The 15239-nt window shown below is 43.8% G+C and overlaps 1 protein-coding gene across 2 annotated transcripts in view; it reads right to left on the reverse strand.

Moving 5' to 3' along the window:
* Positions 1 to 15239, reverse strand: part of LOC147436326 (glycoside hydrolase family 2 protein) — a 103751-nt gene that overhangs the window by 70782 nt on the left and 17730 nt on the right. The window contains exons 2-3 of one of the 2 annotated variants that reach the window (XM_086489255.1): positions 11307 to 11375; positions 11086 to 11201 (exon numbers count right to left, since the gene is read on the reverse strand). The exons of the other annotated variant lie outside the window; for it this stretch is intronic. Coding sequence (XP_086345381.1) covers positions 11086 to 11122 — 37 coding nt within the window. The 5' untranslated portion in view covers positions 11123 to 11201; positions 11307 to 11375. The remainder of the gene's footprint in view (positions 1 to 11085; positions 11202 to 11306; positions 11376 to 15239) is intronic. 2 annotated transcript variants of the gene reach the window in all.

Consider the following 15239-nt stretch of genomic DNA (forward strand, 5'->3'; position numbering starts at 1 on the left):
AGCCTAGACATCCTCTTACCATACGAATTCCAGTGCCGACCCCTTCCCGTCTGCGGGTGAATCTACCGTTCACATTGGCCATACAATGTCCGACCTTTTGCTACTTCAAAAAGAGGGTCTCAAAACAAATAAAATAAACCCCATTGGAAAGAAACCAACAACCAAGGTTAGCAGTTGCCACATCACTGTGACATGGTTAATAACTGCCACGTCCTCGTGACATACCCCCCTCTTGAAATCGCAAACGTCCTCGATTGCATACCATAAATACACGCCACTGATGATCTTGTGCTATTAACACTCTTTTATCATCGCATGTATCCGCAAGAAAGGTCGTAACATACATAGATACAAATGATTTAATGAGGCCTTCATACTTTTGCCATTTCCATCTATGGCACTGAATTCATATGTACATTCGATGTACTAGCTCTATCATTACCCCTCCTTTGCACACGTTGGGTTGGGGCATAAGTAGGCTGTAACCCAAAGGCTTCAAGGTAAAGCTGCAATACATTTGGTGACTCTGACAGTTCATGCTCTTCCATCCACTTTGCATCCATAGGCGGATAGTTCTTGAACTTCACCAAATAACGTCTTGCAACTTGTCCTTTAACTTTTCTGTCCTTATGTGCCAAAACTTGCTCAGGTACCAGATCTCATCAAGTTCCTCAACTTCTGGCTGATCCTCAACTGGCATATCTTCTGGCACATCACCCACGAAGGGTCTTAGAAGACTCACGTGAAACGCATTATGAATCTTCGACGCATCAGGCAGTTTCAGCCTGTAAGCCACATCGCTGATCTTGTTAAGCACTTGAAAAGGCCCATAGTAACGCATGCTGAGCTTAGGAAACAGCCGTTCCTTGCCCTTCATCTTCTTTAACCTTGCCTTTTCGAACCTTAGCAGAACCCAATCACCAGGTGATAGTAACAATTCACGACGGTGACGATCGGCAGCCTTTTTCTGTTTTGCCTGAGTCTTCTCCAAGGCAATTTTAATCTTCTTATACATCTCATCCATGTTCTCAACATATCGATCTGCCTCAAAGATCTTGTCCTTTGTATGCAAAATGGGAGGAACCTTTTTGCCGCCTTCAACAATTTTAAAAGGTGCTTTGCCAGTAGACGAATGCACCGTATTATTGTACACATACTCAAGCATAGGCAAATACTGTTCCCACTTGCCCTTATTATCTGACACATAGCAATTCAGCAGATCTAAGACAATAGAATTAGCCTCTTCTGACTGTCCATCAGTTTGTGGATGAAACAAAGACGAGAACTTGAGCGTAGTACCCATGTTCTCAAACAATCCTCTCCAGAACAAACTGGTCATGCGAGGATCACGATCACTGATAATCGATTGTGGCATACCATGGTACTTAAACACATTGTACATGAACAAGCGTGCCATCTGATCAGATTTTATCTTCTTCCTGACAAGGATAAAATGGGCCTGCCTGCTGAACCTGCAGATAATGGTCCATATACCATCATTCCCTGTTGGCGTCCTTGGAAGATCAAAGATAAAGTCCATAGCAATGCTTTCCCATGGCTTATCCGGAATCGGCAGTGGTTGTAACAACCATGGTGCCTTTTGCCTGTCAAACTTGACCTTTTGGCAAACTATGCATGCTCGCACAAAGGCATCCACATCTCTCCTCAAGGTAGGCCAATAGAAGAACGTCTCTACCGCTTTAACTGTCGCATCAATGCCACGATGCCCTGCATACGGTGGGACATCACTCTCTTCCATGACCTTATGTCGCAGTGGCCTAGTGACACAAAGTCTGCCATGCATCATCATAAAACCATCTCTGAGGAGGTAGTGCTCGTGATGTTGCCCCTCTTGTAACTGTTCAAAGATCCTTGCAAAATCTTCATCAGCAGTATACTGTTCCTTCATGTCATCTAACTCATGATGATAAGGAATTGACACAGCTGAAATTTGTGGCTTTCTTGATAACGCATCAGCCACAACATTCTTCTTGCCTTCCACATGCATAATCTGGAAGTCGAACATGGAAAGAATGTTTTCCCATCGCATATGCTTTTCGGATAACTTTGACTGTGTCAAGAAGTATCGCAAGGTCTGATGATCTGTTTGGACAACAAAATCAGCACCTAAGAGGTAGTGCTTCCAGCTAGAAAGCGCATGAATCACGGCCAAGAGCTCTTTCTCATAGACTTGCACAGTCCTCTCTGGCCCTTGCAAAATTCGGCTTTCATAAGCTACTACCCGTCCGTCTTGCATTAGCACTGCTCCGATGCTACTGCCACACGCGTCACACTGGACCACAAATGACTTCCTGAGATCTGGCAAAACAATAACTGGATCTGAAGTCAACTTTTCCTTTAAGAGACTAAAAGCTGAAATCTCTTTTTGGGTCCATCTGAAAGTGACCTCTTTCTTTTGCAATGCGTGAAGAGGCGATGCTATCTCTGCAAAATTTCTGATAAACCTTCTATAGTAGGAACACAATCCCAAGAAGCTTCTGACATCGTGCACAGTCTTCAAGTCTGGCCATGTCTTGATAGCTTCGACCTTTGCGGGATCCATTCTAACACCATCCTTTGAGACTATGTGGCCCAGAAAGTGGATCTCTTCAAGGAAGAATTCACTTTTCTTAGGATTGACAAGTAACCTGTGACTGCGCAGCTCTTCGAACACAATGGTCAAGTGACGCCTATGCTCCTCTTCATTCTTCGAATACACAATCATGTCATCGAAGAATGTTCCAACAAACTGTTGATGCGAGCGGAAAATCCGGTCCATCATTCTCTTGAACGTGGCAGGAGCATTTGTTAGCCCAAACGGCATCACTAGAAACTCATAAAGACCAAATGTCGTTCTAAACGCAGTCTTGTGCACATCCTCTGGGCTTATACAAATCTGATGGTACCCACTCTTCAGGTCTATCCTGCTGAAAATTGCAGCACCCTCTAAACGATCGAGAATATCATCAATGCGAGGAATAGGGAACCTATTCTTGATGGTATTCTTATTCAACGCACGGTAATCAATACACATGCGCCATGAGCCATCCTTCTTCTGCACTAGGAGCACTGGGGAGCAAAAGGGTGAAGAACTAGGCTGAATCAGCCCCTTCTCTAATAACTCCTCGACCTGGCCCATAATCTCTTTCTGCTGCGCCGCACTAACCCTGTAGGGAGGTCTATTTGGTGGGCTACACCCTGGCACCAAATCTATCCGATGGTCCTCAGGTCTCTCTGGCGGCAATTGCGACGGTAATGAATCAGAAAAACAATCACTAAACTTTTGCAAAAATGTTGACCTTTCTTTATCTAACACAGATAAATTTGACTGATCACGTGCAAAAATCAAGTACACAGAAAGATGATTCTTTATTACAGAAGTGATAGCAGAAGCAGATACAATAGGGACTGACTCTCCTTTAAGCTTTACATCCAAGATGTGAGTTTTGCCCCTATGCTGTACAGTGATCTTTTTGTTGTAGGCATCCAAGATTCCATGCACTCGGAACATCCACGGGATCCCCAACAAGGCGTCACAACCTTCCAGCGGCATGATGTAAAACTCTTCAGTGTCCACATACGACTGAATATGCAGACGCAGTTTTCCAATGATGGGAGTAACACACTCTGAGTGGCCAGGACATGCCAACCCTGCCTCTGCGGTGTACCCCATCTCTTCAGCTCTGATGCCCAGCTTCATAGCTAACTCTGGTGAGATAAAGTTGGCTTTGGCACCTGGATCAGGGAAGATGAGTGCCGTCTGATCCCTAACTTTACCCCATGCCCTGCATAACTCACTGGCATCTGTGCTGGGCCTGTCACCCACCATGTCTGGCACTAAACCTGCCGTGGGTTTTGGCTTCTTGCCTTTCTGGTCTTCTTTATCCTCTGAGTCAGTTGGCCTTTTCCTTTGTGGACAATTTATAGAAATATGACCAGGCTACTCGTATATAAAGCATTTGTTCTCAGCCATTAGGACCTTCTTTTCCTCGAGGGACTTGCGCACAAAAGGCTTCCTTTTCTGTTTCTTTGCCTGCGCTCCAGAAGTCCCAGCTGAATCCTTGTCTTTGGTGGCCTATTCTGACCCCTGTGACGCATCAGGAGCCGTTTTCACAAAGGGCTTCTTCGCTGAATTTTTCTTTTGCTGCCCTCCTTTATCACTGCTCGGAAATCCACTGTCCTCTCCTTTCAACAGGGCAAGACCAGTGTTCGCAACTTCCATAAGCTGAGTAAGGGTAGCCACTCTATTCTTTGTACAGTAATCGCGAAGCCCTTTAGGCAGCCCACAACAATACTTCTCTATCTGCTCTGTCAATGGCACAAATCTGTAGGAGGTCACGGAGAGTAATGCTTTACAAAACCTCCTATTGTACTCCAGCAAGCTCTTGCACGAAGCTGCCGTAAGCTGGTGCCAATCTGTCAGGACATCGGCTTCAAATTCATTTGATAGCCAAGCAGATGCAAACATTTGCTTGAAGTAAACCCAAGTGGCGGGTGCCTGTCCTTGCATTAACAATGTCGTCCACCATGTAAGCGCATTGTCCTTTAAGAAAGTGGCAGCTTTCCTGACCTTCGAGGCCTCTGTAAAATTCTCTCCCGCATAAGCTGTATCAAACTGCTGGAGGAAAGAGAGTGCCTTGGTCTTGTCCTCGAAACGACTGAAGGTACTGAACTTTACCGCTGCACCACCTTCTTTGTAAGCCTTCGGCTTCTCTAGTGCCCCCAAGTTGTCATACGGAATGGTCTGCAACATGGGCACTGTACTAGGCATGATCGGCACGCCTTGGCCATTCACATTTTGCGTAAGAGGTGCGATATCTGGCTGCTGTCCAGAAAAACCAGCCATGCCAAAATGACCCTGTGGCACCCCAAACTGGCCCTGGTTGCCGTGGAAACCTTGCTACATGCCAATAGTACCATACATGGGGTTTGGCATGATGCCTTGCATACCCCCGAACACTGTTCCTGGCATGTACGGCTGACTTCCAGACGCATAACCAGCCATACTTTGGAACACTGATCCACCCCCGAAATACCAAGGATGTACCGTGGGTGGTGGAAAAACTGAGTGCATAGCCTGGTATCCAGCTCCCTGTCCATTCAAGACAGCATGCTGGCTCTGAAAGGTGGCGGGCTGAACTGGCATAACCTGTGGAATAGGCGTTCTAGCCACCTGTTCAAGCACGGGAGGAACCTGCTTTGGAGCCCCCGACTCCGCAACATGCAAGTGTTCCCTTTCCTCCTGCGCCTCATGAAGTACCTGGGCTTGAGCTTCAACAAGCTCCGTACGCGGCGTAGGTTGCCTATTTTGTTGCACTGGTGGCGCTTGCAAGAATTCCATAAACCTCGGATTCTGCACCAGCTGCGAAAAGACATTCACCGCGGCAACTAACTGAGTCTTAAACGCATCATCCTCAAGTTGCCCTGTCATAAAGCCCTGTACTACTGGAGGGAAATTCACGTTGACAGGAGGTACAGACTGACGTGGCCGTGAGCTCTCGCCAATCTCAAAAACCATAGGAATCTCTTGTCTGTCCTTTGGAGAGGAACCCTCTTCCATAATTCCCTTCCCCTTGTCGGCCATAGTGTAATCCCCGCGTTCTTGCACTGTGTGTCTTTACCCTGAACAATCCAGGCTCACTCTTTGAGGAAAAAGTGATTGATGTCCCGGCAACGGAACCATGAAACTGGCCCGTAGGGCGGTAGGCGTTGGCTTTCACCCGAAATTCTCTACTCTAAACACACACACAGAGCACTTTGCAAAGAGAACCTGCCACGGGAGTTAACACTTGAATACATATACGGCTCGGAAGCTAGAATGCTACGAGCAGACGCCGACAACCTGTAGGCCCCAAAATTGGCGCCCCTTTCGGTATTTCTTTATTCTTTAGGAGGGTAAATTACAAGGTAAGGTCCTGGGAATCCTTCACGTGTATCCACCTAGATACCATTTGATTTGGCCAAATTTCGGCAGCATAACAGCCCCAAAACTGCGCGAAACCAATTCCCCTGCTAGAACTCGCTTGCACTGTCGTATACCCTCTGATTCCTGTCCAAAAACAGTAAATTCAGCACACTGTATTTACTGGTTTTTGCCCTGTTTTCAGCCCCAAACAGTCCCCTACCTGTCCTTGGCCTTTGGGGCACGATTCCCAATGATCCTGGCGTCCGTACGGCTGAAAAACAGTGAATTTACAGCGCATACACAGCGCTGATTTTGCACCTGTACGGTGAGGTTATGACCCTCACCAGTGCCTGCTTTGGAGCAGCAGTTAGCTACCCCTGTTCCTGCTCAAGGAGGCTCTTGCCTCAGCACAAAAGCATGAACCCACACAACTGTACATCAGTCAAATGAGTAGCCCTCTTGTGGGGCATCACATAACTGCACGTAGGGGAGAGAGAGAGCAGTGTGTAGTGTGCAGGGCATCACTCCTAGCACCACACTGTACATGAGAGGGAAAGGAAGCACTCCATAGCTCTTAACCTGTGACAGGTTGCAAATGAGGCCTCTCCCAGCATAAAAATCAGCGCCCATTTTTCTGCAAGAGGCAAGTGCATGAAAAGTTGACACTTGGCGCATTTACAAGCATTTTCTCGTTTCGGGTTCGCCGCTTAAAAATATCCCAACCGACGCGTCAGTTGACTTCGCGGCAGAGTTATAAAGTGTTCCCCTAGTCATACCGGAGGTAATGACGCGAACACATTTCACGGCCCAAAATAGCAGTACCCTAAATTTTAGGAGATGCTTCCGTTGGGCTCCCACTGGTCTTCTGACCATCTATCCTCATTGGGACCGCATCCAAAAATGCAATGTGGCCCAACTGTCGGATACTTTTTGTTGGTAGTCCCACCTTGACTTTACGCCTTAATTGAGTTCACTTCCTAGTATCCACCAACTTGCTAAGTGCGACGGGGGGACCTATACGATCTTGCTCTCAGCCTAGACATCCTCTTACCATACGGATTCCAGTGCCGACCACTTCCCGTCTGCGGGTGAATCTACCGTTCACACTGGCCATACAATGTCCGACCGTTTGCTACTTCAAAAAGAGGTCTCAAAACAAATAAAATAAACCCCATTGGAAAGAAACCAACAACCAAGGTTAGCAGTTGCCACATCTCTGTGACATGGTTAATAACTGCCACGTCCTCGTGACAGTACGTCATGATGCAACACAAATGATTACAAATGCAAGTACAAGACATAAAGACATAAACTTGCCGATAAATACTCCCCTGAGAACCGAAGATCCACGCCATGAGAAATTCAAAGGCTACACCACTCCCCTATGAATACTCCCCCCAAGAACTGAGGTTCCGAGCTAGAGGTCCGATACAACCTAACGCTTCTCAAACTACAACCTCCGTCCCTTGTAGGTTCCATATACAACTAAACACTCCCCAACCGCAACCTACATCATTTGGAGGTTTACTAATTACACATCCACATGAATACTTCTCCCAGGAAAAGCCCAAGCCATGAGGTATTCAGACATCTTTAATCACATTCTTCTCTTCAATACTCCACATAATTTCAATCACAAATTTCTCTTGAATACTCCTCCCAGACAAAGGTCCAAGCCATGAGTGATCCAAAGGTTTGCCCAAAATCATTGAAACCAATATCAAAACCAGAATCAAGCAAAGTCAATGGGTGCTAAGGCAAGCTGAAAAAGAATAAAGTCCATTTCAAACAAATTCCAAACAGTATTTTCAAACAAAGTTCAACAATGTCTAAAGATAAAGCAAACTTAAAAGCATTCTAGGTGGATTTCGATCAGTTGAACTCGAAAGATGACTGGCTTTCCAGTGTGCACCAAAGGTATGGTTAAGTTCCTTTCATAAGCTTGCAGCTCACTGCAACATGGTCCATAAGCTCTTGAAGAGTCGAAACTGGCTTGGACAAACATATTGGTGTAGAGGTAATCGCAGTCCAACGGAATAGCATTCACACTCGTCCTCCAAAATTATCAGTTTAAAGAAAGACATCTGAAGCCAAATATCTAGGAGCTTCTGCTTATAATCTTCCATGGTTTTTGCGGAAAGCATTGACAGGCTACCCCATTCTGCCAAAAGCTTCAAAGAGGGATGACATGCAACTCCGCACAAAAATTGTCTTAAAAGCTTGCCAAGTCCTTCAAGCGTGTGGCTTGGTAGCTATAGAACTCCACCATTGCATAGTGGCCTTTGGGCAAAGAGGTGGCTAGAGAAATATTTGATTTTTCTTTGTAGTTCCCCAAGGCATAAACTTTGTTCAAATTGTTCAAGAACTGTAAAGCTTTCCTTGTACCTTTCTCTCCCGAAAAGGTGAGTAAATTTTTTGTAGAATCTAGAACTGCCATCTTGCTCTATTTTCTCTTAAGGGACAGGTATGCTTTCAGAAAAGCACATGCCTAAAGCTCTCATACCACTGTAATAGCAAGGCACCACATGCCAACTAAAAGAACAGACATTTAGCACCTCAATACAACTAAATTGAGAGAGAGAGAGAGAGAGAGAGAGAGAGAGAGAGAATTCACATGAGACGCGATGTGGTGAAGTTCCCCTCCCAAACGACACTAGCCCCAATCCCTGGCGCCCGTTTCAATATTTCTTTATATTGCTCACAAGGTACAAGCTCTGAGAACTCTGCTCTGCTTCTTCACACGGTAGAATGCCAAAGAGAAAGCCCGCACAACTTAATTAAAGGCCCTTGGTCTATCCAAAAAGCAAGTACATGAAAAGAAACTGCTCTAAAAGCATCTGTTCCAAAAGTAAGCGGCCACTGGGCTGGTCAATTGCGGGCTAGTCCATATAGTCCTGCCACGTCGTCATGCTCATGCAATTTGTCTTATGGTGGCTGTTTGTAGGATATTAGGCCCCTCAGCCGGTTCGTGTAAGTTGGGCAGGGTTAGGATTAAAAATCCTAACCCTCTTTGAGTTTTAGGCCCTTTGGCCATCTTCAATAAGCTGGTCAGATCTTCTTCTTCTTCTTCTTTTGTTAGGGTTTAGGCCCCTCGTCCAGGATCTATAAGTTGGCTAGGGTTAGGATTAGGGAGTCCTAACCCCCTTCGTCATCAGTGGTCGATACATGAACAGTTTGTAACATATCTCACCCCCAAGGTGGGAGGGTGTGACAAACAAACTCTCTAGCCATGAAAAATTTCCTCTCTGCCTCTGTCTTGCGCATACAATTCGATTCTCCACAGTCGTGCTCTCTCTACAAACTTCTAGATCCATGTCGTTAGATCCATGTCGAGTGTTCTCTTTTATATAAACTTAATAGCATGTTTTCAATTCACCACCTAAACCTTATATTTTCCTTGGGTTTTGGACCCTTTCACATTGGCCTTCCCTCTTGGAAATACCCATCGAGCACATGGCCTTAAACAAAAAACACTATCCTTTGCCTACACATGCATAACCATTATGACCATCTCAAACGCATCCTCAAATCCTCAATCTTCTAACAGTCTCTCCCCCTTCAAAAGGATCATTGTCCTTAATGATCGAAGTAGGAAAATGTTTACATGATCGAAGTAGGAAAACGTTTACGTACAAAATGTTCTCTTTCCCATGTAGTATCTATAGGTGGAAAATCTTTCCATGCAACTAGAAATTCTTAGATAACACAGTATCTTTGTATACCTATCATCATAATCTCTTGACTCTTGTAAAGTAACAATAACACCATGTTCTCTTTCCCATGTAGTATCTATAAGTGGAAAATCTTTCCATGCAACTAGAAATTCTTAGATAACACGGTATCTTTGTATACCTATCATCATAATCTCTTGACTCTTGTAAAGTAACAATAACACCAATCAAATTGTCATCTTTGGAATGAAACCCTATAATATACCGATAGAACATTGGATGTACTCGACACTGTGGAGATAACTCCAGTCAATATACTATATCATTAAGCTCCTTAATAATCTTCCAAGCACCAAAATATCTTGGAGAAATTTTGTGACATTTGCCTATCGACACCTTGAATGTACTTGGAGGAATACTTGTTTTTCCTCTTCAAAGACTCTTTTTTAGCCCTCCCAACTGCATACTAATTCTTTTCTTGACTATTGTCAGCATATCTTGCATCTTAGCAAGAAAATTTGTTGAACTAAGGCAACCAGCATGAGAACCTAAAAATCCCTCGAGCTAGAGGGGTCATACCATAATTCATCTCAAATGATGTAAACCCCGTACCTTGGTGTGGACGACTATTATAATCAAATTCCATGCATGGAAGATAGGTTTACCAATCTGTTTGTCTACCTGAAACATAGGCTCGAAGCATATCTTCTAAAATCTGATTCACCCTTTCTATTGACCATCTATCTCTGAGTGATCACCACTAAGTAACATTTAACTTGGCACACACAAAGTCTTGTAAACTTTTGTTGACCTCTATCCAACACAATGCACTCCGGTAATCCATGTAATCTAAAGATGTTATAAATAAACAAATTGGCCACTTTTGGAGCTTCCATAGTCTTGACTGTAGAATAAAATAAGCCATCCAGATCAAATGATCAATCATTATCAAAATAGAATCCTTCTCTCTTAGAGTTCTTGGCAGGGCAACTATAAAGTCCATAAAAATACTTTGCCGATTAGATTCCGGAATTTGTTAAGGATGTAATAACCCAAGCCTCTTAACTCTTTTTTCTTTATTAACTTGCCAATTGAAAACATTCTGAGATGTACATGTAGACTTCTCGCTTGAGATTAGACCACCAAAATGTCCTCTTTGCTAGCTGTAAAGTTTTATCTATGCTAGGATAGCCCGCACAAGGACTATCATGGAAATCGTGCAAACTTTTCCTCTTAGTTTCGGTGCACATGGAACATAAATCCTCCCTTTTTGTTTTAAAAAATCCTTTCTCCACTGAGAATTTCGACGGACTTGGTTTAGAACTAGACAAATTAGACGAAGTTGCAACATCAAGATTAAGAAATTCTAGATCAATCCAAGACCTTGTTGATTGTAGATAAGGGTTTTCTTATGCTTCCTTTTGTCTTGAAACAAACTACTCTCTAAAACAATAAAAAGCATATGAGGCATAATCCATGATAATGCATCAATGAAAACATTGTCCTTACCCTTCTCATACAGAATTTCCATGTGAAACTTTGGCATTAACTCGGCCTATCGTCTCTCAAATCTTGTTGAGTACAAAAATTCTTCGAGGTATGATAATCCGTGTAAACTTTAAACTCTGCGCCATTAAGATAATGACGCAATGTTTTAAGTGCATGAATAATAGCATACAATTCTAATTCATGAACACATCACTTTAGCTGTGGGAATAAAAGCTTCTTACGCTCAAAGGTGTTGGGAAATCGAGTATATCCATACCATCATGGAGCATGACCCTTAAGGCATGTGAAATCTGACCCCAAATAAAGTGGAATTAGTTTTGCATGAGCACGCATATGAGCCTTGGACTCTATAAAAGTGTGAAGAAATTTTATGAAAAAGAGAGCCCTTTTATTGAAACGTGTCAATCTGCTTTTTTGTCTCTGTGTATCTGTCTCTATGTATCTCTGCTCTCTCTTATTAAAACATGTCAATCTTCTTTTTCCTCTCTCTCTCTCTCTCTCTCTCTCTCTCTCTCTCTCTCTCTCTCTCTCTCTCTCTCTCTCTCGGCATGCTGCTCATGGAGCTCTAAAAGCCGACAAAAACATACTAGCCCTCTATCTTGACTAAATACCACACCTACAGTGAAACTACTAGCATCCATATGTGAATCGAGAGGCTTTTTTGGACCTACAATTTTAAGCATCGGAGTTTGATGCCACTACTTGCTTCAACTATCAAACTTTCTAGCTATCTGCTAGTCCACTCAAAAGGAACTTTTTCTCGCAACAAATCAATAATAGGAGCTACAATAAAAGAGTAAAATTCAATAAACTTGCATAGGAACTAGATAAACCAAGGAAAGATCTCATTCTGCCACATTTTGTGGCATCGCTGCTACGTCCTGAGATCCACCTTCATCATGTCATCAAAATAATATGTCCCAAGTATTCAAGCTCAGCCATACACAATAAGGTTTTACCTGCATTTGCATACAACTTATCTATTTTAAAGATTGAAAGACTACATACAAATGTGGTTCCTGCTCTTGTAAACCTTACTGTAAACAAGAACATCATCAACGAAATCAACAACAAAATGTCTCATGAATAGTCTTACATCATTCATTAACATCATAAAGGTTGTTGGGGCAATACTTAAACCAATGGGATCACCAAACCTTGTCCTAAAGGTTTTATATACATCTTCTCTTGCTCTTATACGATGGTAACCACTCTTTAAGTATCTTACTAAATATAGTGGCTCCATGTAGAACGGGAAACGGGACCCCCTAGAACAAACGAATGGTCCAGGGCTCGAAATGGGAAAACACAGAAAGGGAGGCATAAAAAACACCTTAAAAATGCAATTTTTTAGCTCTAGGTGATTGAATGCTTCTAGTACTAGAATCTTTTGACTCTTATACTCACAACATAACTCAATTTGAAGACCGTTCAACTCAACTATAACTTGATTGCAGTGGTGCGTGCTTAGCGTGTACACAACAGTCACAATGCACATACACATGCACTTATAGATTAACATTCTCACAAAACTGAAAGAGAACAAGCTAAGAGACAAAACTTGGGTCATAACATTGAGAAAAATTTAGTTTTCCATTCAATAAGGCTAACAAGGCCCGACAAGGAGCTACAAAAGGGATAAGACTCAAGATACTAGAGTGACAAGGCCCCAAAGAGCATACTAAAGTCTGATGTACTACAATACAAAAAAGCAAAGGTAGCATATACCATAAAGGGACTACAAAGTGGGTAACAGAAAAAAGTACGGAAGTCCTCAAGGCCCACACTTGGCTAGCAGCACAAGATGTCGAGCAGTTCGAGTCATTCCAAAACGGGACGTTGTGGTGACAGGCAATCAACCTGGAGTGTCCAGCCGTTTCGGCCCGTGCCCCACTCGAATGTGCCCGACACATCGTTCCAAGGGCCGTTTTTGTCTGTTCCCTAAAAAATTGGCAGCATCGCCTTGTGGTTTCTTAGGAAGAGTACAATTATGTGGAAGAGGAAATTGAAGTCGAAGAAGAAGAGAATGTCGAGGAAGAGGAATTGGCCCAAGAGGGCGGCGAGGGTGAGCTGAAAGGGAAGTCCAAACCACGGGTTGATGTAGCCAATATCAATGGTGTAGTAGAAAAGGTGAATCGAATGATGATTAAGTCTGCAACTGCGACCAAGCCTCCTCTCAAACACCGGCAGCCATCGGATCTCAGATCTGCCACAACAGAACAACACGAAATCAGCCTCCACACTAGGGGAGCCCACTGCATAGGCAAGGGGCAAGGGGCAACCACACCTACACAAAAATGCCTGCAGAAGGAGGCTAGCGAGAGAAAGAGTGAGATCTTAAAAAAGATATGTCTACCTCAAATACAGCCAAGCACAGCCACAAAATAAACCTCACTCCCTGAACTGCTCTTGGGAGATACTAGAGGCACCACCGGACAGAACATGAAACTGTTAACACTCTCTCTCAGCTCTTGGAGAGGTAATCAAACCAAGGGAGCTTGCATGAAGGGATAATGTCGCCTATGGTAAGAGGTTTGCTGAAGATATCGGCAGGGTTATCTGTCGTGTAGGATGGACTCAAGTCGAATAGTACCATCCAAGGTCTTCATCATGAACAAAATAATACTGGATCTCCTCTTTATGCTTGGTCCGAGCATGAAAAACAAGGTTCCTCTCTACGGCTATACAACTCTGGTTGTCAAACTATATCATGGTCGGCTGGTGCCGCAAACCAATCTCCAAAAGTAACCTCCGTGACCACACTGATTCACATGTAGCATTGCAAACAACACCCGATACTCAGCCTCTGTGGATGATGAGGCAACTAAAGGCTGGTTCTTGTTGCTCCATGAAATCGCCCTTGTACAAAATGAAACGGTGTTATCTTTAGTCGAACGTCGTCAATCTAGATCACCAGAATCACTCCATCCTCGAAGAGTAACCCTGAAGTCTGTACCTCGAGCAGCATACCATATGCCCAAGACCGAGACTATTTCAAATACCACAAAATCCGAAAAGCCTGTTCCATATACGATTCGGCAGGTCTCTGCATAAATGAACGGAGAAGTCCCACCGGGAAACTTATGTCAAAATTGGTGTTCAACAACCAAATATGAGAACTGAGGATGTCACGAGATTGTGACAACTACTAACCTTAGTTGTTGGTTACTTTCCCTTGATTTTTTTTTAATCTTTGGGACCCTCTTGTTGAAGTCACAAATGGTCGGACATTGTATGGCCAGTGTGAAATGGCCGATGGCCGAGAGTTTCACACGCAATAGTGAAGGCCAGGTCGCCAAAAGATGGTTGGGCCGATTCGCACTGAAATACAAGTAGTAAAGGGTGGCTAGGCTCAATCAAAGTCATTTAGGCCCCTCAACAGGACTTTAAGTTGAAAGGTACTAGGAAATTAAACCAAAGGAGTAAAGTGGACACATGGCAATAGGAGAGGAACTTGCAGGTCAACACACACTCCAAAATATCTCATCCCAGATGGGGGCGCCCAAAATTGAAGAGAGGACTGATTTTTGAGTTATTATCAACTGCAGTGTGTGTGTGTGAGTAGTGGGTGCAAGTGATCACCACTTTAATGGAAAGCTTGCCTTCTCCCTTGTCTAAATGTAGCGCGATAATTTGCTCACGCATTTCTCTCTCCCCTTTGCACATATGGTAACGCCCCACTAGCTGGGCTTCTTAGATGACCATGTACAGTTCTAGAGGTTTTATGCGCATTTGCCAAGGCAAGCCCCTTCTGTACAGAACCCGAATTAGCTAATTGCTAATCCCCCACAGGTACACACGTTGCAATAGCAAAGGATTGCGAAAATGGAGAGTTCTCTTGCGTGAAAACTCATTTGATTCAAAGGGGGACTATCTCATTGCGAATAGGAGCACCTGAGACACGTGTAGACGTGTTCATTCTACTCAAAACGATCCAGAACCGAAAATTACAGCCTGCTGTGTTTTCTGCAGGTTTAGGGTTTCGCACCTAAACTGCAAGAAATCACCATGGGAGCCTCAGGAAAGCCTTGGGGTGCTTATACGAGGCTTTGGGCACCTAAGAGTGACCAAAACAGGGATTTATAGCATGCTGAAATTGACTTGCAGCTCGCAGGAAAGGTTCCAAAATGCAAGGAAAAGTGTCCTAGACATGT

Source organism: Adiantum capillus-veneris, chromosome 18 (genome assembly GCF_014529385.1).
Source record: "Adiantum capillus-veneris isolate H3 chromosome 18, ASM1452938v2, whole genome shotgun sequence".
NCBI classification, from domain to species: domain Eukaryota; kingdom Viridiplantae; phylum Streptophyta; class Polypodiopsida; order Polypodiales; family Pteridaceae; genus Adiantum; species Adiantum capillus-veneris.